General features: G+C 39.5%; 2 protein-coding genes across 5 annotated transcripts in view; one reads left to right on the top strand and one right to left on the bottom strand.

Annotated features, from left to right (window-relative positions):
- Positions 1-3,975, bottom strand: part of ESYT2 (extended synaptotagmin 2) — an 85,880-nt gene extending 81,905 nt beyond the window's left edge. The window contains exon 1 of one of the 2 annotated variants that reach the window (XM_075746616.1): positions 3,399-3,975. In XM_075746616.1, the coding sequence (XP_075602731.1) occupies positions 3,399-3,752 (354 nt within the window). In that variant the 5' untranslated portion in view covers positions 3,753-3,975. The remainder of the gene's footprint in view (positions 1-3,398) is intronic. The other variant, XM_075746617.1, reaches the window with a different exon arrangement.
- The window catches only part of DYNC2I1 (dynein 2 intermediate chain 1), a 42,987-nt gene continuing 20,969 nt past the window's right edge, over positions 3,423-25,440 (top strand). For 2 of the 3 annotated variants that reach the window (XM_075746615.1, XM_075746613.1), the window contains exons 1-10: positions 3,423-3,563; positions 4,168-4,715; positions 8,240-8,289; positions 14,777-14,830; positions 16,389-16,815; positions 17,405-17,454; positions 18,080-18,406; positions 20,538-20,596; positions 22,289-22,346; positions 25,115-25,192. In XM_075746615.1, the coding sequence (XP_075602730.1) occupies positions 8,263-8,289; positions 14,777-14,830; positions 16,389-16,815; positions 17,405-17,454; positions 18,080-18,406; positions 20,538-20,596; positions 22,289-22,346; positions 25,115-25,192 (1,080 nt within the window). In that variant the 5' untranslated portion in view covers positions 3,423-3,563; positions 4,168-4,715; positions 8,240-8,262. Of the gene's footprint in view, positions 3,564-4,167; positions 4,716-8,239; positions 8,290-9,586; positions 10,567-14,776; positions 14,831-16,388; positions 16,816-17,404; positions 17,455-18,079; positions 18,407-20,537; positions 20,597-22,288; positions 22,347-25,114; positions 25,193-25,440 lie in introns of those variants that run through there. The other variant, XM_075746614.1, reaches the window with a different exon arrangement.

Genomic DNA, 25,440 nt, shown 5'->3' with positions numbered 1-25,440 from the left:
AACTCCCACAATAGCAAGATTAGATTAACTTTTTTTGGTTGTTCTGAGAAAGAACAAAGTAAATTTGTTATACCACTTAGATTATAAAATTCCATTACTGTTTTAAAAATAAAAGGCAACGTGATACCTGGTCTTTAAAAATTTAGAGTCCTGGTTTCCTTTAAGTAATGATACTTAAATTGCCACTTTCCTTACATATGTTTGCATCTTAATATCGTTCATCCCAGTATAAAATATATCTAGTGTATAACAATGTTGCTAAGAAAGGGGAAATGTCAACTTTATTTAAAGACCAAAGGATCTCCACTCCTTTCTCATTGTAAATGCTGTTGCCTAGTTTTAAAAGCCTTAGAAAAAGCACTCACCTCTGCTCCCTCTCACCCCATATAATCAGTGACAACTTCCAAATATGCAGCAGAACTATAACTACCTGTTAGCAAGTCTATGAGTACAGATCTTATTAAGACAGTAAACGAAATATTTTTAGCACATGCATACTTCTTTTAAATAATTCAGTGTTGACATTTTAAATATCATAACTTGTATTCCTGTTGAATTAATTCATTTTACACGGACAGTACAGAATATTCCTATTGTATAACCACCTGCTTATGGAGGAAGTAAATCTAATTTAGGAAACTAATAAGAAATATTACAAACTCTAGTGTGATAGGACAACAGTATCACTTTCAAATCGTAACTGAGCATATTGCCAGCAGAAAAATCTTAATTCATTACTCCTGCAATAACCACTTTCTTAAAAATAAATAATTCAATGCAGTATTACTGAATACTTAACATGAATCACTAAAGCAGCAATCAATCCCAAGGTAGGTGGAGGGGGGAAGAAAATCACACCTTACATACACTGCTGCTCAGCTACAGTTCTTTTCCAATCAAGAGCCCAGAAAGATACCACATGTCAAATAAATATTTGGGATGTTACATAATTTTAGTTGAAAAATGGCTTATTACATCTCAGTTTCAGTCCCAGAAGAATAAAAAAATCCTATGTTTAAAACACAGCACTGTCCTACTCAAGCAATTTGAAGTTTATTTCCCTGACTGGAAACTGAGGGAACATACTCCAGTGTGGAGTTCACATTGAGATGGATAAACTTGACACCTATTAAAGACATGTCAAGCTCCATATACCAGCCAGTAGCTCTTACTTGAAATACGATTGAAATCCATGAATCTCCAAGAGAACACACATAAAGCAGAAAGAAGGAGATATAGCAGTTTTTCAAGACATGTTATGGAAGCAGCAAAAAGACTCATAAGCTTAATGACTATGACAGCAGACACTGAAGACCACTTTTGATTAAAGTGGGCCTTCAGTTCTCAGAAAGCTTCTGTTTTCCAGATGGTATTTCATCTGGAAGCTACATTTATTTGGAAGCATGATACTTCCAGAATATAGCATCTAAGTCAGCAGAAAGAAAAGAACCAAGACCTTTAAAATTTAAGAACACAATCAAAGAGGGGAAAAAAAACAACCAAACAAACAACAAAAAAAATCATTAAAAAAATCAATAGTGATTTTCAATATATCTGCCAAGTGGTGTATCAGAAGGTCACATGCTTGGGGAAACTCTGCGTATTGATCAGTTGCTTTCTCATAATGCCATAGGATATGCAGGTGGTTGCAGCCAGCACTCATTCCTCTCTCTGATTTTTTGCCTCTGACTTCAGCCAAGAGGCCCCTTTCTAAATCTTCAGTTATTTGGACAACTTCACACAGGAATTAACTGCCATTTTATCAAAGGCAACAAACTGTGACTTAAAATAAAATTTACACACAGCACTAAGCTTGAATATCTACTGCTTAGTAACCAGTAGATAGTTACTATACACAATCCTCCACAACAAAAATCTAGCTTCAATTAATCCATTTTAAATGCATCAAATCAGAGCACTTCCATTATATGGCTGCATGGTTACAAGGAAAAGAAAAAAAACCAAAAAACAACAAAACAACATAGAGCTAACATAAGAGCTATTAACCACATTATTTAAGACTTACATCTCAGCTTCAAGTAGTAAAATCACCTCATCTCTTTTAAACACTGTCCCTATTTTTAAACACTATCTTCCACTAGAACTTCAGTAAAAGATATGAAGTAATAGGAGTCAAAAAGACTCCCATCTCACACGTGCACACTATATTCCTATAACTTCCTTAGCAGAGCTGGGACAGGTCACATCAGGTATAGTAATTTGGTCACATGAAAACACCTACTTGGATAATTATCATCGCCACTCTGCTCAATGCACAGTCACTGCAAAGAGTACCTAGCAGAGATGTGGATGGCTGTTACTGAGCAGCGGAGAGCAGTCAACAAAGAAATAACACTAAAAGATGTCGCAAACCCTCAAAGCTTCAGGTATGGGGACTGACAGAGCAGCAAGCTCTGCATAGCAGATCCCTGGGCAGACCAGGGCGTACAGATGCCTGGATGAGCACTGACACTGTGGGGTGGCTGGCTGTCAGCTGTATTTAAAAAATTGTTAATCCTCCAAAGTAAAAATTACAAAGAAAAAGTATTCAACTTTGAAGCTGAGTTTCAGCTAAAAAAGAGAAAAGAAAAAAAGGTAGCCCTACAGACTTTTTAGAAAGCCTGAACCTTTCAAAGGAAAACTCCACTTTCGAAGAAAGGCTTTTAAAACCAACCACAGCAATGCATAAATAAGGCCACCAAAGCCCCTTTACCTTAGTGCTCACGTCACAACCCTGAAGAAACACCACCTCATTTTTCTGTCACTCCCTATTAACTAACGCTTTACTAAAAACCATAAAAACGTTAAGATACCGATTTTGTCTGCCTCTAGTCTCAACTTTTTAAGAAAAGGTTCCTGCCCGAGTCACGAGATCTGTGCGCCGTTGAGCTACATCCAAGTCGTGCGTGTCACTGGCACTAAGGGGAAAAAAAATCCAAACCCTGAGGTAAAGTTTATTTCTGCGAGGGAAACCCCGGCCATGACAGGTTCAGTGCCGCACGGCAGCGCCGCGGGGCTGTCACCACACGGCAGAGGCAGCGCGGCTGCCTCAGCTGCCGCGGGTGCTAACGGACCAGGTGGCCGCGGGGACAGGCGATCCGGCCGACGGAGGGTCCCTCGGCTCCCGCTGCTGGACGCCAAGTCTCTAAAGAGGCTGGCAAACCGGGACGAGTAGCTTGGGGGTGCGGGAGATGCCATGTCCTCACCCCCTCCCTCCCGCCAGGCGCTCCGGCCTGTAGCGAGCCTTTTCCTCCACGGCCCGGGGAGCAGAGGGCCGCCCCGGGGGTGGGCGTCACGCAGCTCCCGGGGAGGTGACAGGCCCCAGCCCGCCCGGCGGCTGCGCTGCCCGCCGGGCGCGGGTGCTCCCTCGGAAGCGCCGAAGGGTGTTGGCCACTCACCCACGCAGGCAGATCTGCGGAGGAGACGCTGAGCCGCACCGCCTCCTCCTCGTCCTCCAGGAAGGCGAGCGCTCGGCCCAGGCGGGAGGTCTTGCCGCCGCGGTGCCTGCGGATCCAGAAGAGCCCGCACAGGGCGATGAGGACCCAGCTGAAGCTCAGCCCCAGGTAGCCCAGCACATACACGGGGAAGATTAGCACGAAGCTCCTCGCGAACTGCGACACCAAACCCGTCACGTCTACGCTCAGCAGCGGCGGCGGCTCCGGCACCGAGTCCCCAGCCGCCGCCTTCTCCGCGGCGGCAGGATCCGTGGCAGACCCCACGCCGGGGGACTGCTTAGCCGCGGCCCCGCTCATGCTATCGCAGCGGCGGTTCCTACTACTGCTGCCGCTCCTCCCGCTGCTGCTCCTCCTCCTGCTCCTCGGGCGCTGGCTGCGAGCGGGCAGGGGGGCAGGGCGGCAGCGGCGCCTCGCATCCTGCGCCCGGCCCCGCTCGCCGCGCACCGACACCAACCGCCTCCCGCTTCCGGGTTCGGGGCGGCCCGTCCCAAACTGCCGCCGCCGCGGCGGAGAGGGTGGTGCCGCGGGGGGTGGGCTGTGCCGTGCCACCGCGGGGAGGCGCCTTGTCCCCAGCCACCGCTACTGGCGCCCGGCCCGAACGCCCTCTCTGCTCTCTCGCCTTCCCCTGCCGCGGGCAGCCGGGCGTTCCACGGTGCCCTCCCGTCTGCCGGGGCCCGAGCTGTGGTTACTCTCTCTCCTCTTTCCTCTCCAGGCCTGCCCTAGGGAGCACGGGTTCGCCCCGCACGACGGCATCCGGGCCAGGAGGAGATGGTGGCCGCCTTTCACCGAGCTCTCCTCACTGTCGCCGGGACCCCCGTCGCCTCGGAACCCCGGCCCAGCTTCGCCTGGGGGCAGCCAGCCCAACAGCCCGCAACGGCCATCGGCCACCGCTGCTTGGCCTCGCAGGAGCGAGGAGGCAGCGTGCCGCGGGAGGGTGGTAACATGGAAACGGGCTCCTGGCGGGCGGTGCGAAGCGGGACCCGCCTGCCAAGGCGTTAGGTACCGCCACCCTGCTAGCGTGTGCTTCCTCACGGGCAAACCACACCATCTCCCCACCCTCTGCACTCACCTGTGCGCCTGAGTGCTTTCTACCTGTGACATCCTTCAGTAACAAGCTTCGTATTTGTCTTTGTTCTCTACTGAGGGATATTTTTAAAGGACCCGACCCATCAGTGGCTCAGAGGACCCAGAGGCAGGTCACTCCACTCCTTGGTTACAACAGGTGTTCCTAAGGCTTTGCTCACACATCCTCAGGCAAAGGTGACTCTCTGTCATCTCGTTAATATAGAGGATACCTCGGGTGGCACCCAGATCCAGGCTCTTGAGGATTACACAACCCTGATCTGCGGAACTAAACTGATTTTCTACAGGCTTGTGCCCTGTATCCCTTTATCATGGTAACACCTGGCTCCCACATCATTCCTCCTACCATTCCTTTATCTTTTCAATAATTGTTATGTAACCACCAGTTTTGAAAGAGGCAGCTGTTGGCTGTTGTTAGCTGCGTGCTAATCAGTTCGCTGGTACGCACTTGCTGATTAAACTCAGCATTTACCAGGAGGTTTTTTTTCTTTTTGGCTTTAAATAGCCAACCTTTCACTTAGTGGGAACAAGGGTCCTTTCTCCTCTCTTCAGCTGCCAATTTTCACAAAATTTTTAGGATGCTATGAGGCTAATATTTGCAGGCAGGGAAAAGGGGAGAACAAATGTAGTCAATAGACTGAGAAGTTATGAAAACACATACAAACAGACAAATAGGAAAGCTGAATAAGCTTCATTTCCTCAGGAAACCAGTTTCTGGCCATAGACTCATGTTGCTCTTTACCACTGACAGTGTGTTCTCCACCTGTATTATCAGGTTAGTCAGGATGAAAATTCAGAATGACCAAATGATACAAAAAAGGAGTAGCAAAATCAGTGATTTACAACCATATGGTAATCCAAGCTTTGAAACGATGATTTACTTACTTTGGATCTTTACCTCTAGAGAACTCAGAATGCCTACAGGCTGTAACAGCAAGAGGACTGCAGAGCAGCATAAGACCCTATAAAAGCTTGTGACCTTAAACTGGGGGTATCGAGAATGACTCTGTGACCCCTTTGGATACCAGTAATGTCAAACTACAGTAAATGTGGGTGGGTTTTTGCATTTATTGTATTCCTCTTCTAATTACTTAGTTTGCTTATATAGACTTTCCTGTGAACTCCTCACTCCTGAATTTCAGTTAACACCTAGTACACATGCCCATGTTGTATGTTGGCTCCCTCCATTACAACCAATGTGAATATTTTCTCATTTTTGCAAGCCCTTTGTTCTCAGTCTTGGACTCCATTGCTCCGTTTTCCTTCCCTAGCTGGCTTCACAGTATCTGATGCAGAATGCAACTATACTACAAACCAAAATGAAAATTAAAAACGAGAAAAAAGAAACGATTGAATTAAATGACATTTGCCAACTAGCACTTTACCATATGCTGCGTCTTACTCTGCTCTGTGTCTCGGTGTGTATTCTGCAAGTGCGCTGGATATAGAATTTGTAGAGGAGTACCCTGTATCAATACTGACTGTATTAAATGCAAAAAATTAATCTCATAGTAGCATTTAGGATGACAAACACATAATTGTAGGCCTGACAGTCTCGCATTGATCCTGGGTGGAGTAATTAATTAGTTGACATGGAAGTTTGATTGATCAGAACTAAAGGTGGATGATACTACACCAATCAAATAGACAAACAGAAACAAGATATTTTGGCGTTAATTTGATGGCATTTATCTGTCACATGAATAGAAAGCTCTGATAAAGAGGTTACCACTGACTTCTTAGAACTTCTGTAGATAACTGCCTTGGCCCCGCGCAGTATTTTGCTGAAGAAACTGGGTGGTATGAAATTAGCATGCCACTGTGACAATAGGACAAAAAAGTCTTGTTAAAATCAAGATATAAACTCAGCTGCTAGGGGATAAACTAGAGTCAGTTACTCTATTATAAAGTTTTTGATAAAAATGTTCTGCATACATACAAGTTCTTTATTCTAATCTTTTTGGTGCTGATAAATCGTTTAATAATTTTCTCCAGAGTCTTGGAATTGTTAATTCATGTATTTCCTGATCCTATGAAAGCAGTCTTCAATGTATGAGGAACTCTTGAAGATAGTCACTTATGGCACAGAGATTACACTGGCTTTTCATCAAGTATCCTATAGTGAATTCTGTCAACTACAGACATGATTATATTTATCTCATTTAGACCATACTTATTCTTTTCATATCCTGCTTTGTAGGTCTGTTGCATTCTTAGAATTTTAATTAATACTTTTTGCTTGCAGTATTCCTTTATACCAATTGTTAGCCTTATGTGTTTGTTCCTCCTTTTACTGGATTACTTTTTTGCTTTTTCAAATTCAATAGCTTGCATCAGAGTCGAAGTGGTGTCATCCTATGTTTATCTTTACCTCGCATCGCATTAGTTTGCCGTGATGCTTTTTTCCCCACTATGTACAAAACTATTCTTCAGAATAACTTCCCAAAACATCTTTTTTATACATCTGGGTTCTTGAGGATGAGAAGAATTGGCAAAATGAAGTTTATAGGGTTGAAAAAGAAAATCTAAGTTTCCCCGACTTCTTTGGATTTTACACAAGAAAACATGTTTTAGAAGCAATTTTAATTGTTATTTCTTGAGCATTTTCAGTAGCAGTTAATCTTCCTGAAGAACAATTTGATATTATACCTTATTTTACCCAACAGCATTCCTTTAGTCTGATATTTCTTTCTACAGGTTTTTAACTATTGAATAGAAATCTGAGAATGCTTACTCAGGAGGTTTTCCCTAAATATTTTGGAATTATTAACGGAAACAGTTTACATGAAGTTTCATCCTAGTAAATTCTTATGATGGAATACTCACTACTTCTGTGTTTGATTTTATCCAGCTGTCTCAACCTGCTTCAGATGATCTAGTATATAGCACAAATATTTTCTGTCTGCGTCTAACTATCTGATATATAGCACAAAGAAGAGTCAGAAGACTCAACCATAGCTGTTCAGTGCAGACAGTTTCTGTTGTTTGGAACAAAACCAAATGTGTCTGATCCCTGCTATCACCCAATCTGGCTTCAGTTTCACTGAATGCATAAATTGCACTCTCATGATAAGATCCTCAAATATTTATTGTTCCTGAAGACATAAATACTTTTCACTAAAATGTGTTTCTTAGTAAGTTTTCACAATAATCATCATCTTTTTTTTTTTTTTTTTCCCTTATGGGATTCTTACAAGTTATAGTTGAAAACTAAAGGCACAAAGTTTACTTGAGAGATCCATGTTTTTGCTGTTGCCATTTATGAACCCGGAGGACTGACTACCATAAGCATTTTGAACGCTTTGCGAAAGGTCATTTATGAACCTATGCTGATAATAATATTTGAGTTTTCTTCTCATCTTCACAAGGCCTCAGCAGAAAGTGGTTTAAAAAATGAAAAAAATACAGCTATGAAGTCTAGATCCCAGCAAATCTCTTCCTTCATACCAAAAAAAAAAAAAAAAAAAGTATTTTTTAAATAGTAAAAGAATTATAATTTTTAATCATGGTGTAGGGGTGCCATGTTGTCCCTATGAGGGGTGATATTTCAAATACTTTTTTTTTTGTGGTGTATCATTCCATACAGAGGTGGAGAAAAAAGCAAAATTGCTTCACAGTATTAGAGGAACATCCAAAGACAAAAAATAGCTCATTACTACATAATGTAAAAAGGTGAATTGTTTTATATTCCTGTTTTTCAGGTAACAGTGCAAGTGAAGAAGATATGTGTACCAAGCCAGACAAGAGAAAAGTATGTAGAAGCTAAAATTGTATTAAAATTCCCAGGGCTACCAAAAGCCTTGTGTACAACACTTTTCTTTCCAAGAAAAGCTATGACATCCTTTTATGCTGTCTAGTAATACAACAGATATGTGCCATTTCATTGCCTGTCTTCACATGATCCTAATACCCATTTTTATAAAACCAGTAAAACTACTGAAGTATTCATTTTTTCTACTACATTGGTGAGAAACTGTAGTTTATTTCAATACACGGTGGAAACACTTAAACATGCACAAATTTTAGTTCTGCTATTCCAAAGGTGTCATTCCAGCTTGTGTTCTCATGCAGCAGTTAAACTTCAGTTTGATCCCTGGCTTTAAGATTTGAACAGTTCTTTCCAAACCCTCTAGTGGTGCCTTCTCACACCTGTAATTTTTCTTTTGCTATAAAGCTGCCTGACTAGTATACTCTAATAGGGGTAAGAAAAAGCTACTGATAACCAAAACTGTTTTGGTTTGGTTTGGGTTTTTTTTTTGTAACAAATACCTATGCATATTCTAAAGAGTAGATAGTACTACCAAAACTTGGAAGAAAAGCTTTTTCTTCTGTCCAGTCATTGCCATGACTGTCGCATTTCCCACTTTTAGTTATATGTATTTGCTATATTGTTGTTAAAACCAAAATTCAGTTAGAGTACTTCAAGATAGTTTTTCTCCTTCAGCCTGTATATCTAGGACAGTATTTCTGTACAGTATCCATTACTAAGCAGATGCCTAGATCCATGTCTTCATAACACTGTCGCCACTTTGGCTAAAAAGCTCTTTGAGTTAATCTAAGATGGCTTGTGAGTGCATTTTTATTTCTGCAGGGACAAGATATAGAATGCTTATAGGTTATTATTGTTCTGCCAAAGACTTCTAAATAATTCATAAGAATGTTTATAATATCCATAGATGCTTATATTTAGTGGATGAAATTTAGCCCTTAAAGGTCATACTTACAGTTAACGGTGGTTTGTTGCTTTTTTTTAATAAGGGCTTTGTTATTTGTTTATTTTTCCCCTCCGAATTGCTTGCTTCATTTGCCTTTGCTTTTCTGCTACATAAAGGAAAATATTTCAGTCCCAACAGTGAAGCTGCTTCTACAGCATTTTTAATCTACTCTGAAAACACGAATAGGAAGCAACTGTATCGAGGCTTTGTATGTATTTGTCAACTGCCTATTTAAGGCCAAGTATAAGGGGTTAAATTTTCTCTCTCTGAAGTCAGTGTGACAAACTCCTGTTAAACTATGGCAAGAATGTTTCTCAAATGCAAGAATGCTTCTCAACTGCAAGAATGCCTCTTCCTTTGCCTTTTTTTCTCCTCAGTACTGAGTTTTCTATGAATATTAATAATTTTACGAGTAACAGTTACATATTAACCTTTTTTTTTACTGTAGAAGGAAAAAAATAGCAATGTTAGAAGTGCCAAGAGGATGTTTCACCCGTTCTTTTGTGTTAATAGGCTGTAAACATTTGCTGTGAAAATAGCACACACCTTTCCTGCAGGCAATCATCGTTTATGTCACGTTTGTTTCACGTGTTTGGTAAGCTACCACTTGCTCTTTTTTGCAGAAAACAGCTCCGGTATTTGATACCGTGGGAATATTATTAACATTTTTATTTCTACAGGTATTCTTCATACCTACCTCTACCTAACATCTGGGTAAAAGGCAGGTTAAGTTATCGTCCACATTTTTTTCCGAAGTAATCCTGCATGAATTACTAACAGTGAACCAGCTACGATTAGGAATGGTTTCACGGTACACTTAGCCTATAAGAGGTCAGCAGTGAACAGGAGAACAACGGTGCTTGAAGGGCTGCCTGGGTGAGTGCCCCGTCCCCGCCTCACAGGCGGGTGCTCGGGGGGTCCAAGCCCTCCCCAGGCCGCCTCCACCACCTGAGGAAACCCAGCTGGGCACCGGGTCGAGGAGGAAAACCTTCCTACAGTCGCGGAGGCACCCCAGACTGCCTGAGAAAGGGCTGCAGCCAGCCACCATCCTGCTGCACCACGAAAGGTAACCCAGCCGCACCTCACAGCCGGGCGGCCTCTCCCTTTCCCACAATCCTGTGCGGCAGCGGCACCCGCCCACTCTCGCGGCGGGCCCCAGCGCTCATCCATCGCTCGGGCGATCGGCTGCTTCCCCCTCGCCGCCTGTTGCTAGGCAGGCCCGGACGCAGCAGCCGCGGTTTCCTGCCCGCTCGGAGCGGCTGGTGGAGGCGGGTCGCAGCGCCTCGCCCGCCCCGGGCATGGAGGGTGACAAGGTGAGGGGTCGCTGGGAAGCGATCGGGGAGTCGGGAGAGCCTGCCGGTACCGCCCAGGCCCGACTCCCCGCGGACACCGCGCGAGGGGCCGTCCGCTTTCCCTCCCCTCCAGGAGGGCCCCGAGGAGGCGCCGGGGTCTGCTCGGCCTCCCCCGGCCCTTTATACCTCATGCCATCCCCTCACCCGGCCGCGTCTCGCTGCCGCCACTCGTGTCCCCTGGCGTTGACTAAGCCAGGGAATCTGAGGGGGCAAAGGCAGGAGCCAGCCCTAGTGTTTTTTCTGCTGCCCCTGCGAACCCCCACGGCGCTCCCTGGGCACCGCAAGTCTCCTTGGTTTGTCAGCAGGCTGATGAAACTCTCACCCAAGTAGCGGTAGTAAGGATGTCCTTACGGCCTCATCCTTCTGCTAGAGGAGTAGCAGCCACAGATCCTTCTGCAGGAGAGAATAGGTGGTTTATGAAAATATCCAAAGCTGTTAGTGCTTCAGATTGTGGATAAAGTATATTTAACAACTGATACTTCTGTAACTGCTAGTTGTTGGGGTTTAGTCCTTTAGGAACCCACATAACTTTTACATGATGGTGTTAAATTATGAAAAGTTTGTAGAGCTCCAAAATAAAGGAAATGAAACCATGTGGACATGCTAACATCAATTATTGTGTTACATAGTCACTTGAAAGAGCAGAAGTATCAAATCACTTTTATTACTGTTGTGTGTGTGAATCTGGATTTTGCAGCTAATTACTTTGTGGTCATGCTGAATAGAAAATGGAGTGGGAAGTGAGTAGGGTGTAGTAGGAAGTAGAGTGACTGGGCAGGGCATGTGAAATTGTGTGTTAGGACCACTGAAAACTTTCATTCGGATATCATTTCAGTAACTGTGGTACATCAATAACCTTTTTACTGTAAAGAGGTGGGTTAGTGAATTGTGATGGAAAATTAAACTTTGATCTAAATTTTTTCGGGTGAGTTGGTATAACACTGCCAAAGACCCAGAGGTAGTTGTACTACAGCCACACTGTATGAGAAAGAATAGAAACAGCAAAAGGAGGCTATCAAATCAAGTCTATTGCTCATGCTGTTTATGTATTTGAGGGCTCTCAAATAGGCAACTCATATTGGAAATAAGATAAATATTTATATGTAAAAAATAAAGTGCTTTTCTCTGGTTTAAAAATTACAGGCATTTTACTGTGTTTCTTTTACTTTGTAATCAGTTAACTGAGTTCTTAACTTAGTTACAAACGTAATATAAAGTTCTGAAAACCTCCAGTCTTTCTTAGTTGTGAGTGGCCTCTCTCGAAAAGTTTGTCTAAAGTAGCAAGGCCTCCTGTTCCACTAACTTCATAGTGCAACCTACTTATTGTTTAGTTTAAAGGACAGATTCTTAAATGTTAAAAACTTTCATAGCACTATTTGAGTTCAGAAAGTCTGTGGCCTTTTATGTTGCTCACAGGTGGATGAATTAAGTTAAACCCCAGCATGATTTAAATAATCATAATCTGTATTTAAGTGAGTGAATAAGGACTTCTAAATTAGCAGACAGGTGAGAAACCTCAATAAATCCTTTTAAAGTTGGATAAATAAAACCTTTTAAATGTTTTAAACATTTCTTTTTGTGTGTACAATGATTACTTACAGAGGGACAGTGATCTCAAAGGTATTAAGTTTCTTTAAGCTTTATAGAAGATTTTTTGCTATTTATTTCTTTGCTGGTCTCCTGCAAAAGCAGAGAATTAAGTGGAAAATTATCATATATAAAAGCAACGCATTATAGTGGTGATGGTGTGATGAAAACTGCAGACCACAGAAAAGTGGCAGATGGACCTTTTTGGGCACTAGAGAATCATCTTTAAATATTTGCTGCATGCTTTTTGCCTCAGCTTTGAAAGAAATCTCAAACTACCTTATCTGATATTGTCTATTGGTTATGCTGGTTTTACGCTATTAACATCATTAGCGTTCTTTCTTTATTTGCTGATATGTACCTAAATATTGTCTAAACCTAGAACATAATCAAATATATTTTAGGGATTTTAAATAGGTTACTGTTTGAGACTATAATACAGCACTCTCTTCTTATCCATATTCTTCCTTCCAGCTTACCCTCACACAAGTTCTGTTGAGTATCTTAGGCTTTGTTAAAACTTCACTCAAGAAAATCAGCTTTAGTTTTAATTTCTCATCTGACTTTCTGCAGTAGTAAATATTTGTACATTTTTGCCTTTTTTAAGGATTAGAAGAAAATGAAACTTAAAGGGCACTTTTGTTACAAAGGCTGCCTTCTTGGTACTTCTGATCGACTTTAGATGAAGTTTACCAGTCTACTACATTCTTCTAAAAAATCTAAGTTTGAAAAGACAAGATTTTAGACATGTAGAATAATTAAAAATTAAAATATACTATTAAAATGCTGCTTCCATATAATAAATTAGCAAAAAATGGGCATCATGTTAGTGTTTTTTTCCACCAGTACAGCTCATCATTCAAATATTTATTAGCATAATCTTTAGTAACTTTTACCAAGTCTAAATTTGAGAATAAGTGTAGCCTAGTGACGTCACTTTGAATATAGTCATCATCTTTCAATGAACTAGTTAAAAATATTCAGTGGATTAAAATTCCTCATTTGCTCTAGTGGTCTCAAACAATATGTTTTGGGTTTTTTTGGTTTGTTTTTTTTTTTCAGTTTATTTAGCAGCAGACAAGCAGTTAAGGGCAGTAACTTTGCAAATGAGGGTGGAAGAAATATAACCTATTTAACTAGGGAGAAGTCTAGTGAAACAATGTCCATGTATACTCTGATTATTTTCATTATCTTTTTTCTTCAGTGCTACATGCAAATATTTCATATGGCAATCAACTTACACATACAGGCTGCAAGATTTTTAAATACTAAGTGACAGTTGATTGAAAAATACTGCCAGCATTTTTTGAGATGCATACAATTACTAAACCAGAAGCTTCCTTGGTTCACTTGAAATGCACAGTAATCTATTTTTAACTTCTAGTTTTTAAAAGACCAACAAAAATGTGTTGTGGCTATGTCAGATCCCTGGTGATGAAAAAAGGAAAGAAAAGGATTACATTTGTCACAGTATTTTTAGATTCACTGCTTGCCCATGTTATTTATCCCCTGAAATGTTCTTCCAGCTGAGTTTGGGTGGCTCAAGTGAGGGGAAAATACTGTATTTACTGTTTGCTGTGTGAATGGGCTCTGTGAGTGGTTCTGCAGAAAAAGGATCTGGGGGTCCTGATGGACAGAAACTTGAATGTAGGTCATCAGGGTGCTCTTCAGGTGGTTATGGTTAACTGCATACTGGTTATGTGTATCATGAAGACCACAGCTAGTAGGTGTAAGGAAGACTTCTCCCCTACTCAACACTTGTGAGGCCCTGTCTGCAGTACTATGTCTGGTTTTAAGGCCCTCGGTACTAAAGAGATTCTAGAGTGAGGCACTGAGATGGCTATGGGGCCGGAGCCCTGATGTACGTGGGAAGGAGGCTAAAGGGCTGTTTGGACTAGAGAAAAGAAAACTAAGAGGGGATCTAACTGCTGTCTTCAAGTGTCTGAAAAGGATCTGTGGAAAAGATGGAGCCAAATTCTTCTCCGAGACGTACGGTGAGGGAACAGAAGGTATGGCCCTAACTGTCAGCGAGGGAAATTATGACACTATAAGGAAAACATTTTTAATTGAGAGTTGTCAAACCCAAGAACCAGATTGGCCAGAAAAACTCCAGAGATATTAAAACCTCACCTACATAAGTGCCTGCCCAGGACTTTGAAGTTAGATATAATAGAGCAGGAGGTTGAACCTAATGACATCAATATGATGCATTGATTACTTTCCAAAAGTGATTTGACTCTGTGTACCTGTTAGACTTAAAATTGGTCTTCCAATGATGGACCAATCTTGAAGGGACGCACTGTTATCCACCATAGGCACTGACCTCAAAATCGGTTAGCATGTGCGTACAGAGCTGGATAACCCAGCAGAAGTCTAACCTTCAGGCCTCTTACAGGTCCAGTCAGGTCAGGCACGCTGTAAGTATACACATTAGGGCTAAATCAAATTAATGTTTACATTACAAAAGTCAGTGGTACTTGCCATATATACCGCGATCCTTTCCTTTGAAAAACTATTAATTGTTAAATTTTTACTTTTCCCTGCAAATTGATTACTTAGTCTTTTGCTGTCTTTTCTGTTCTAGAGAAGAACCAAAGAAGATACTTGGAAATCTGAAGAACTTAGGAAACATCTTAGGGTGACTATTTTATTTCTATTAGTTTTGACGTTAAGTTACCTTACAGAAGTGGAATTTATTGATGGTCTAAACGTAGAGGATTGACTGCCTGGTTTACTAGCCACTTGGCAGTGTGAGATCTATAATCACTCTTTAAGGCTTTTTGGTACACCAGACACTTTTTAAATCTTCATCATTGAATGCAGACTGTACAGATCTTTAATGTGTAGCTGCTAACTTCCTTGCCACAACTGACTGTTCTGGAATAGGTCTAGTCCAAGTGTGTCCAGAGGCTGGTCCACTCAACTGTTTCTAGCTACACAAGTCATATAAGATTACAGATTTCTTAATTAGGTAAATGGGGAAAAATACCATGGTTATGGTAATCACATAGTACACAATGGGGTCTCACTTGCTGGCCACCCAAATCCAAGTTACAGCTCTGCTTTATATATACTTACTCACTTTCCTACATGTGTATTATGTATTGTATTTGTTATCATCATCTATCGTGTTTCTCATGCACTTTTAAACGGATTAATTACTTTATCCTCTGGTCAAATAGGCATTCAGGCTCCAGTCAGTTACACCATTGATAGTCATATTAGTTTTGTGCTGTATTTTTTTAAAATGTTTTCCAATATGTATCTTTTCTATGTCTTGTGCAGATCTTCATTAGTCCTTTGATAATTTAAAGCATCCTACTTGTTAATCTATTACCTAGTTCTCTATCAAAGCTCCCCACTATTTCAGTGCGAGTGCTACAGTATAAGTACTTTGCATTTTTAAGCCATTCAGTAACATTTCCACTATTTCCATGTGGGCTAAAGCAAACAAGTTTGAGTTGAAATGTTTTAGTTCCAACAGAAGTGGTGTGGTTGGACTTTCATTTTTGTGAAACAGATGGATAAAGTTTAATTCACTTTATTCATTGACTATAATCAAAGCAAGTTCTGCTTGTTCTGCATTGAGTAAATAGCTGAAATCATGGATGTAGTGAAATCAGTGGGAGGTGTGCTCTTTGCTTCAGGAAGGTTAAAATATAATCTCTTATGACTTTAGAAAAATATAAGAATAGTTGCATTCTGAAGGGATCTAGGCCAAAAACTTTCTTTTGCAGTTTTTGTATGCTATTTTCTGTTTGAGTAAAAGCTATTCTATTCTAAAGGCAGTTGTAGGATGCCTAGTTATCTATCATTTATATCAGTAACATATTTTACAAGTTGACACAGTTTCTGTCTACATGAGCTAACAGCTTTAAGATGCTTAGTTAATTTTTCAACCTAGCTCTAAACAGAATGTACAGTTCCACAGTAAACTTTTTTTTTTAACCAAATTCTTTTCAAGTACATTGAAAATGCAGCTTATTATTTATTTCATTTATTAGGTCTTTTTACAATAAGTACAGACACAATGTTACTGTTACAAAGTAAGCCTAGAAATGTATCAGCATTTTGATACAGTTTGGGAAATTAAATTCATAGTTAGCAATCCACTATTTTTTCCCCCACATTAATATACAATATCAACATAGATTGCTGAATTATAATAATACTTTTTTTAAAAAATTTTATTTCAGGCATCACAACCAGATAGTCAAAATGAAGACCAAAAGCACAAAGAAAAGAAACTGCAGAAAGAGAGGTCTGTTTATGAGGCAGACACTTATAAACATGAACGCAAAGACAGAGGGAAGAGCAAGGAAAGAACGAAAGAGAGAGAGAGATTTAAATCTGGTGAAAGAGATAGGGATAAAATGAGAGAGAGAGAAAGGGGAAAAGAGCACCAGAGAGAAGGAGACCGAGAGAGATACAAAGATAATCTTCAAGAGTCAAGTTTGGAGAAGGAAAGATACAGTGTCCCAAAAGACAGGGAGGGCAACAGGGAACGAGACAAAAAGCATAAAAGACATGAGATAAAGCAAATAGATACACAATATAGTCTGAAATCATTTGAAGGACGAGATAAAGAACATCACAGAAGAAGAGAAAGCAGGCATCATTTGGGTAAGTTGCTTTGGGTTGCTATTGCACTTTGAAATATTTGATATTTAGATAGAAATACTCTGAAACCATACCCCCAGAGGATAAAGACAGGCAGGTCTGAGTAGCTACTGAAATGTGTATCTTCTCAGAATCTTGTGGTAACCTATTATTTTGGCACTTTTAAAAATTTTGATGCTTGTTTCCCTTCCTCTGAGGAGAGGCTGAATGTCACTGGTTTTGTCGGTCAGTTGACTTGAAGAGAGTAAGTCCCTTCCTGCCTAGACACTCTTTACTGAGTGATCCATTTGAATCATTTGAATCCCCAAGTTGCAGGGTGGTTGCTGAAGTTAGTAGCATATGTCATCATTACTCTTACCATTACATGAGACAGTTATGAACAGAGGATTTGATTCACTAGGAAAGGAAAAGGAGTAACCAGCTTTGGAGAGAGAATTTCAACAGCATATTAAACTATTTTTGGAAAGCTCTTATGTTTTCTATAACCCATGTCACTGAATTACTGTTTTCTATACGCTAGAGTTAATTATGTACAGAGTTTGACTATAATAAAATCTGTTCATTGATTTATACATATATTTTTATTTTCTAGAGGAGGAGAAAAGAAGTGAAGAGCGAGAAAGAAGACGTACAGAAAAGAAGGTAAAGGAAGGGAAAGGAATGAAATGTCTCATAATGGAATAAGATAAAATTGTAGAATAATGAAGAAGCTGGATCAGATTCCAGTTCCCAAGAAATTCAAGAGATGCATAGATTGTAAGGTCCTCACAAGTGTACAAAACACACACCAACAAAATATATCTGAGCCATTCTATTTTAAGGACATATTTCATTCTTCTTTTAATGTGAAAGTAAAATAAAATTTGCATCGCAAACAGAGCTTTATTTTTGTACAGCTACATCAGAATTTTCCATCTGCTGTTTACATGTTTATTACAAGGATATTGGTACATATACATCCTACTTTATATTAGACCACCTAGTAAACAAAGAATTAAATTTTTGTGTGAAGAAAACATAATCCAAAGAATTTTCTATAGCAAAGTACACAATGTCCCAGAAGAAATGTCAGAATCTCAGGTGATATGATAATTTGAAACTTGCCATCGTAGGAGATTTAAAAAATCTGGCTGGAAGATCCACATGACAGAAGGAGATTAGAGACTTACAAATCCATCATTCTAATGGTCAAAAATGGATAGATTTGTGAAGATGAGACAGTCTTGGAGAACTTTCTAACTCTTTAATGTTATTTTTCTCTTTCTAGGATAAAGATACCAAAAAGAGCATTGATAAAGTTTTAGCCTACAAAGTTGAAGAAGGTGACCATGTACACAAGTTTCAGAAAGATCAAGAGTTGGATAAAGAGGGAGAAAGAAGACACAGAGAAAAAAAAGAACATTCTGTTAGGCCAGGAAAAGATAGGCTTTCAAAAGAGAGAAGTCATAAACGTTATGAAAAGGAAGAGGAAGAAAAACATAAATCAAAGAGATCTAAAGAGGGATCTTCGCATGGACACAAAGAAAGGCAACCAGCAGAAGTTAATGAGAGAGTAAAAAGTAGAGAAAATGAAAGAAAGAAGCATGATCTAAGGGTTAGTTTTGTTAAGATTTTAAAACATTACCTTATAACTTACTTTAACTGTTGATATATCATCATTGATAAGGTGACTAATAAAAATTCTAGGATTGTAAGTCAACATTTTCTGAAATTTGAGGCTGAAGTGATAGATTAAAATACTACATCTGCATTTAAGTATCCTAACCCAGAGCTGATTCATTCTATGAAATTTAAACTAGAAACTTGTCTATATCATAGAATCATAGAATGGTTTGGGTCGGAAGGGACCTTAAAGATCATCTAGTTCCAAGCCCCCTTGCCATGGGCGGGGACACCCTCCACTAGACCAGGTTGCCCAAAGCCCCATCCAGCCTGGCCTTGGACACTGCCAGGGATGGGGCATCCACAACTTCTCTGGGCAACCTGTTCCAGTGCCTCACCACCCTCATAGAGAAGAATTTCTTCCTAACATGTAATCTAAATCTACCTTTTTTTTTTTTTTTTTTTAAGTTTAAACCCATTCCCCCTTGTCCTGTCAGTCCATGCCCTTGTAAACAGTCCCTCTCCAGCTTTTCTGTAGGCCCCTTTAGGTACTGGCAGGCTGCTCTAAGGTCTCCCCGGAGCCTTCTCTTCTCCAGACTGAACAACCCCAAATCTCTCAGCCTGTCCTCATAGGAGAGGCGCTCCAGCCCTTTGATCATCTTCATGGCCTCCTCTGGACTCGCTAAAAAACTTATTAGAAATGTCTTTTATTCTTACAATTCTTTACTGCTATGACTTGAAATTTTTACTAACACTTTGAAGTGGAGATGAGATTAGGCTAGAAGTCCATTAAAATGTATTGACTGCCTTTATAGAAAAAAAAATACAATTTTAATAGAAGCTGTTTTCGATGTTGCCTATAAAGGGAGCATGGATGTCTACATCACAAGTAGGCACCATTTATATGGTTTTTGCCTCTACTTCTGAAGCCATAGAGTATCTTTCATGTTTCTAATACAGAGCATGATGTTATATCCTAGAGACTTAATCAAAACTTTGACTTTTACAAGTATTCATTCTACAAGAATGAGAGAAGAAAGATATAGTAATTTGTAACCCTTAGATAAGTTTTATGGAACATAGAACCATTCAGACGGTATTGGGTAGTTTCTTCTGCTGCCTAAAGAGTGAAGATGTACAAGCTTCTCAAAGAAAAGTTCAGAAATATATTTTCTAATAAAAATACTAGGCATCTTCAGTGTAGTGTAGGGACCCACCACAAGTGATTTCTGTAACTGAATTTCTGCAGCAGAATTCAGAAGTCTATCATCAGGAGCTTGCTCAAGGTTTGACTGCCTTGGAAATTTACTCAAGTAGTTGTTACAGAATGTATACACTCGTGCTGATGCTTCTGTCTCAAGAGTTATGTTTCTTTTTCATGGATAGAGAAAAGCACCTTTATCTTAAACCACCTATTGAATAAATTTTCAAACATAGACAAACCTTTATAATACAGAATTTAAGAGTCAAGTCCCTATACTGGGGATTAAAAGTGCCTGAGACTGTTCTCTGTCCCTGGGTCCAACTGGTGTGAATCGTTGCAGTCCATGCTGTTAAAATCTCATTCTGTGAAACAGGCTGGCTGCAGTCCTTAGTGCCTATCAGTTTTTCAGCCACGCCTAGGGGTTATTTAGGAAAGTGCTTTGGGCTCACAATTTAAGCAGTATACGCTGGTCCCAGAGCATTTCTTAACCATTCTTACTAATATACTAATTTGAAGGTATCCTATAAAAAAGCTGGAATTTACTCTGGTAAAACATTAAAAGATTTTGTTAAGCAAAGGAGAAAATTCAAGATCCCTTCTTGTTTCCTTTCTGAAATGCATTGCAGAAAGGCATGTAGCCAAACTTTGTTCCCAAGTATTTAATATTTTCAAAAGTTCGTATCTTTTATGGGTGTTTATTTACTTTGCTTACCACATCTGTAAGGCAGAGATTATTCTGATGTTAGTTCATACACAGAACTTCTTACAAGCAATGACTGATAAAAAAAATAGTGTGTGTCATTGAAATAGTTCATTAGAAACTTTTCTTACTCTTTAATATCACTCCTACTCATACAGGTTCATTTACATATTTCCTCCCAGCATTTCTGACACATTAATATTGTGGCTTCTTTTACAGAACAGTGAATACAAAAAAGAGGAGACGATTCAAGAAGAAATGAGCGATCAGCATGTCAGGTAAATTCAGAGATTTAAAATAAGTATATACTGTATGGTATCTACTAAGATTCAGTCACCACCAAAATAATAAGCATGAATTCTTGATCTCAAATATTTAGGGTGAATATAATTTTTTTCATAGGCCCTTTGTACAATACTATAGCAATTAAAAAAAATAATCTGCGTTTTGCCTCTTAAGAGGATTCGTATAAAAATGTATATATTTGTATTCGAATTATATTTTTCTACCCAGGATAGCAAGAGATATTTTGCAGTCCGTGCCAACTACATATATATTAATCTGGGCATTTAGTTTGGGAGGCAGAAATGCTGTATTGTACCATCTGGAAATTCACTATGCAGTCATGTTGTCACGTGTAAGGTTCATAATGAACTACACAGGACTGACATAGGTCCAGGTCATCCCCAGAAGGATCAGTAAAATTTCAGGATGATATTTCTAAGTTTTATTACTAGCAAATATAAAATCTTACAGGAGTTCTCTATGTATTCTAGTTCTTTCTGTATTCTTTAATGTTTCAGCCATGTGAAATTCCTAGACAAATTTCTGAAGTATAACTTTCTGGGTATGTTGTCAGTCACAACTCTCATTCTTAAACCCTAGTTTAGCTTCCCAGCTAAATAGAAAACTGGCATGCTGGCTGCTGGGGACACTGACAGAGATAGTGAAGTCACTACCACTATTGGACAAGTATTACTACTGTTTCTTAAGCATGGGACAGATCAGTTTAGTCACAGTGACTTTGTTGTTCTGGAAGTATATTCATGTACAAAAGAAAAAATTAAATATTTCAGAATAAATATGTTGGGGTGCTTCCTAGCAGCAGCACTCGACTGTGTCAAGCAGTGCGGAATATACAGGTTATATTTTGAAGCTGTTGCTGATGGGGTGTTGTGAGGGAGTCATTGCTTGTGCATAGCTGGGAAAAGGAGTTAGCCATTTCTGAATGACAAGGAAGGCAATATGGTTTATTGGGATGTCCCAAAACCCTGGTTCAGCCTCAAGCACTGTCAATGTTAAATCATTCTGACATGTTATGAGTTAATTTTTATTTTTATTGTTGCCTTTTCTTATGTTTGTCAGTCCCAACAGCAGTATATATGACTATCCTCTTGAGTAAGAGCAAGTCAGAACATTCTCTTCTTGAATTCCAATACTCTACTTAAAAATAATCAAATAAATTGTTAAGGAGCAGAAATGGTTGTTGATTTTTCTCCTGCTCTCTGACCCTGATTGTATTGTCCTCATAAATAAAACCCCTGAATGAAAGACCAGATTTGAATGTTAGTCTATGGTTTATAGCTTTAGAGCACATGACACCAACCTGTTCTTGACCTCCAGTTTGCCACAGATATTAATACAACTAATAGATGTGTTTTTAATAGGGTTTTTTTCCTCCTTTTTCTTCTGTTTTGATGCAATTATAGGCATTAAATTTGGACAAGGTTCTTAGCTGATTAACCACTTGGCTCTTTCATTATGATTTCGTATCATAAATAGAGATTTATAAAAGTGTTTGTAGAAATATTTGACTTCATTGGAAATTTTCAACTATGTTTTCCCTTTCAGGGAAAAAGACCTATTTTTCTAAAACCAACAAACAAAAAAAACCCAGAAAACAAAACCAAAACAAAACTAGTGCTTTCTTCTGAGTTAACCAATAAAATTGATGTTCTCTTTTTCCACAGGACTGTAAAAGATAAAGGAAAACTCATAGAAAAAGAGGAAAAGAACCCAAGACAAGAGGTAAAACTATTTGGTTTTGGAACTTAATGTTGTGTTTTTCTTGGGATTAATAACAATAACAGTATGTATTTCAATATATTACCATTCTAAGATAAGATTTATGTATATTGGTCTTCAGATATGTCCTAACCTCTCTTTCTTGATACAGCATTAGAAAATTCATTTATTCTGCATAAATTTGGTAAACATTGAAGGTACCCATCTATTCAACTGTATTTCAGTATCTTCTATGCTTTAAAAATAATTCTCAGTGAGTGGAAATGCATATTTGTGTAATATAAATCATCTATGAATCATCTACACATACCTAAAGTATATTATTTCTTTCTATAAACAGCTGACGTAGGCAAACAGTATGTAGTTGTGGTGGGTTGACCCTGGCTGGGGGCCAGGCACCCACCAGAGCCGCTCTATCACTCGCCTCCTCAGCAAGGCAGGGAGGGGAGAAAGGAAGATGGAGAAAAAACAATCCCAAATTTGTGGGTCGAGATAAAGGCAGTTTAATGTAGCTAAAGCAAAAAGCCGCGCGCGGAAGCAAAGCAAAAAGCAAAGATTATTCTCTACTTCCCATCAGCAGGCGATGTCCGGCCACTTCCTGGGAAGTAGGGCTTCAGTAAGTGTGCCCCTTACTCCGGAAGACAAACATTGTAAAAGAAAAAAAAAAAAACGAATGCCCCCGCCCTGTTCCTCCCCCTATTCTCAGTTTCTTACTGCTGAGCATGACATCATATGGTATGGAATATCCCTTTGGTCAGTTTGGGTCAGCTGTCCTAGCTGTGTCCCCTCCCAAGATCTTGCCCACCCCCAGCCTGCTGCTGGGGAAAAAGAAATGTTGGAAAGCCTTGATGTGTGCTGGCACTGCTCAGTAGTAGCCAAAACACTGGTGTGTTATCAACAGTTTGCTAGCTACCAATACACAGCACAGCACTATGAGGGCTGCTGTGGGGAGAATTAACTCCATCTCAGCCAGACCCAATACAGTAGTGTAAGCCCAGTAAAATGCAGCTAGCAATGTAATTCATATATGTCTCTTAAAACAGTTACCATAAGTAAAGGAAACATTTATATGTTTAAATGGACAGGTGCAGACAGAACCAAGGTTTCAGCAAGTCTGGACCAGTCTGTGCAGCCAGCCTAACTTTACCAGAAAAAGTTTTAAAATATTTTATCATATTTTCAGCCATTTGTAACCATGCCCCAAAATCCACATTCCATTTTGGAATGTTGTAGGGTTATGGTCCTGATCTAGGAGAAGGTAGGAGTACCTAATGAAGACATCCTTTTCCATATTCTCATGTTATGGGCAGCCATATATCTTTCAGCCATGTATCTTTCAAAACCATACTAATGTCTGTTAAAACCTGTCTATTTTCACGCCAGAAATACTTTTCTTTCAAGGATGTTCTAAGACCTCTGTTGTTCTTTTCTTCCAATTTCTGATACGTTTCCGTTTTTTTTGCTTTAGTGCTAGCATTTAGCTCAAATAGATATTTGAAAGAAATTCTTGACTGTGAGGGTGGTGAGGCACTGGAACAGGTTGCCCAGAGAAGTTGTGGATGCCCCATCCCTGGAAGTGTTCAAGGCCAGGTTGGATGGGGCTTTGGGCAACCTGGTCTAGTGGAGGGTGTCCCCGCCCATGGCAAGGGGGTTGGAACTAGATGGTCTTTAAGGTCCCTTCCAACCCAAACCATTCAATGATTCTGTGATTGATCTGAGAAATGGCAAAAAGTGGCAACCAGAAAGACAGAAGTGCTGTGGTCCTAGTTTTAGGAGTCTGAGGACTTTGAAAAATAAGGTATCCATAGGAGCTGTTTACTCCTATATAATGTCCTTAATACTCTTGAAATTACTGTATTCTGTGGAAACTAGGTGGCTCTAGCTCGTGAATAGTCATGAAAGGATCAAAAGTGTGCCTAACTTGGCATTTGACAACCAGCTGCTATCCTTTGGTGGTAAACGTAGAAGCAGGTAATAGGTGTGCTATTATGCTAGATAATTTTCATAAAACCTCACACTTCCATTTTGAAATCTGTTGAACTCCCTTACACATGGATAATGAAGACACTATTGAAGGATAATTGAAGACACTATTGAAGGAAAAGCCCGACTAAAGATTGGATAGTTTGGTGTGTGTCATTTTAAGCTTTATGTTTCTTTTGCATATATGTTGGGTAATTGAATGGCATTATTTTAATCAAGTTCAATAAGCTAGAGAAAGGCAATTTCTTTGAAGTTATTTCAGGAATGCCATAAATCTTATTCCATATAAATACAGTAGAGGATTCAGTGTTAACAAAATTATTTATGTATAAAAAATCGTATTTACCTGTTGTATCTGTATCTCTGTTTTTCTGCTTACAACATCTGCACTATTTTGTTAACAGATTGAGTCCCCTTAGTATAACTCACGTATAGGGATAATTTTGTCTAATCCTCAAAAAAGTAGAAGAGTCTTATTTTATTGCTACACCCATCATAAGAGCTACTGTATACTATTGAAACACAGCAGTTTTTATGTCTTTCCCAGTAAAAATACCAGTTGGTCTTCCCAAGATAGGGTTGAGTTCTGTTTTGTTTTCCTGCGTTACAGTTTTAAGTCAATAGTTATCACTCGTTAATACACTTTTATTTATATTCCTAAACTGAATTTATTGTATGTTTGCTTGAATATCTAGAAACATTCATCTATCTTTATGCTAAGATTTGGCAGATAAGGATTCCATTATTTGTAAGGTTATTTAACAGTTTCATTTATTTTTCTCATTTAGGAAATGAGAGATACGCACATCTATAATTCAGACATGGGATTTGATAACTTTTCAGCAAATTATGAAGATGATTTTGAAGTAAGTAAAAGCATAGAATTGTCTTTTTGAAGTAATTCTCAAGTATCAAAAATATTTATTTATTGAAATAAAAATTACAGGATGTTACATGTTTTTTCCTAATTCTTTTTTGGTGACGGTGACCTTAACTTGCCTAACGGGAGATAATCAGTAACTAAAATGTTATGTAGAAACTCTCTGCTATATATTTACTTATTTTGCATCAGGGGTTGGGAACCAACTTTTGCTTTTGAGTTGAAGTCTTCACA

This window comes from Balearica regulorum, chromosome 2 (assembly GCF_011004875.1).
Source record: "Balearica regulorum gibbericeps isolate bBalReg1 chromosome 2, bBalReg1.pri, whole genome shotgun sequence".
Taxonomy (NCBI): Eukaryota; Metazoa; Chordata; class Aves; order Gruiformes; family Gruidae; genus Balearica; species Balearica regulorum.
This window is presented reverse-complemented; position numbering and strand designations above follow the sequence as displayed.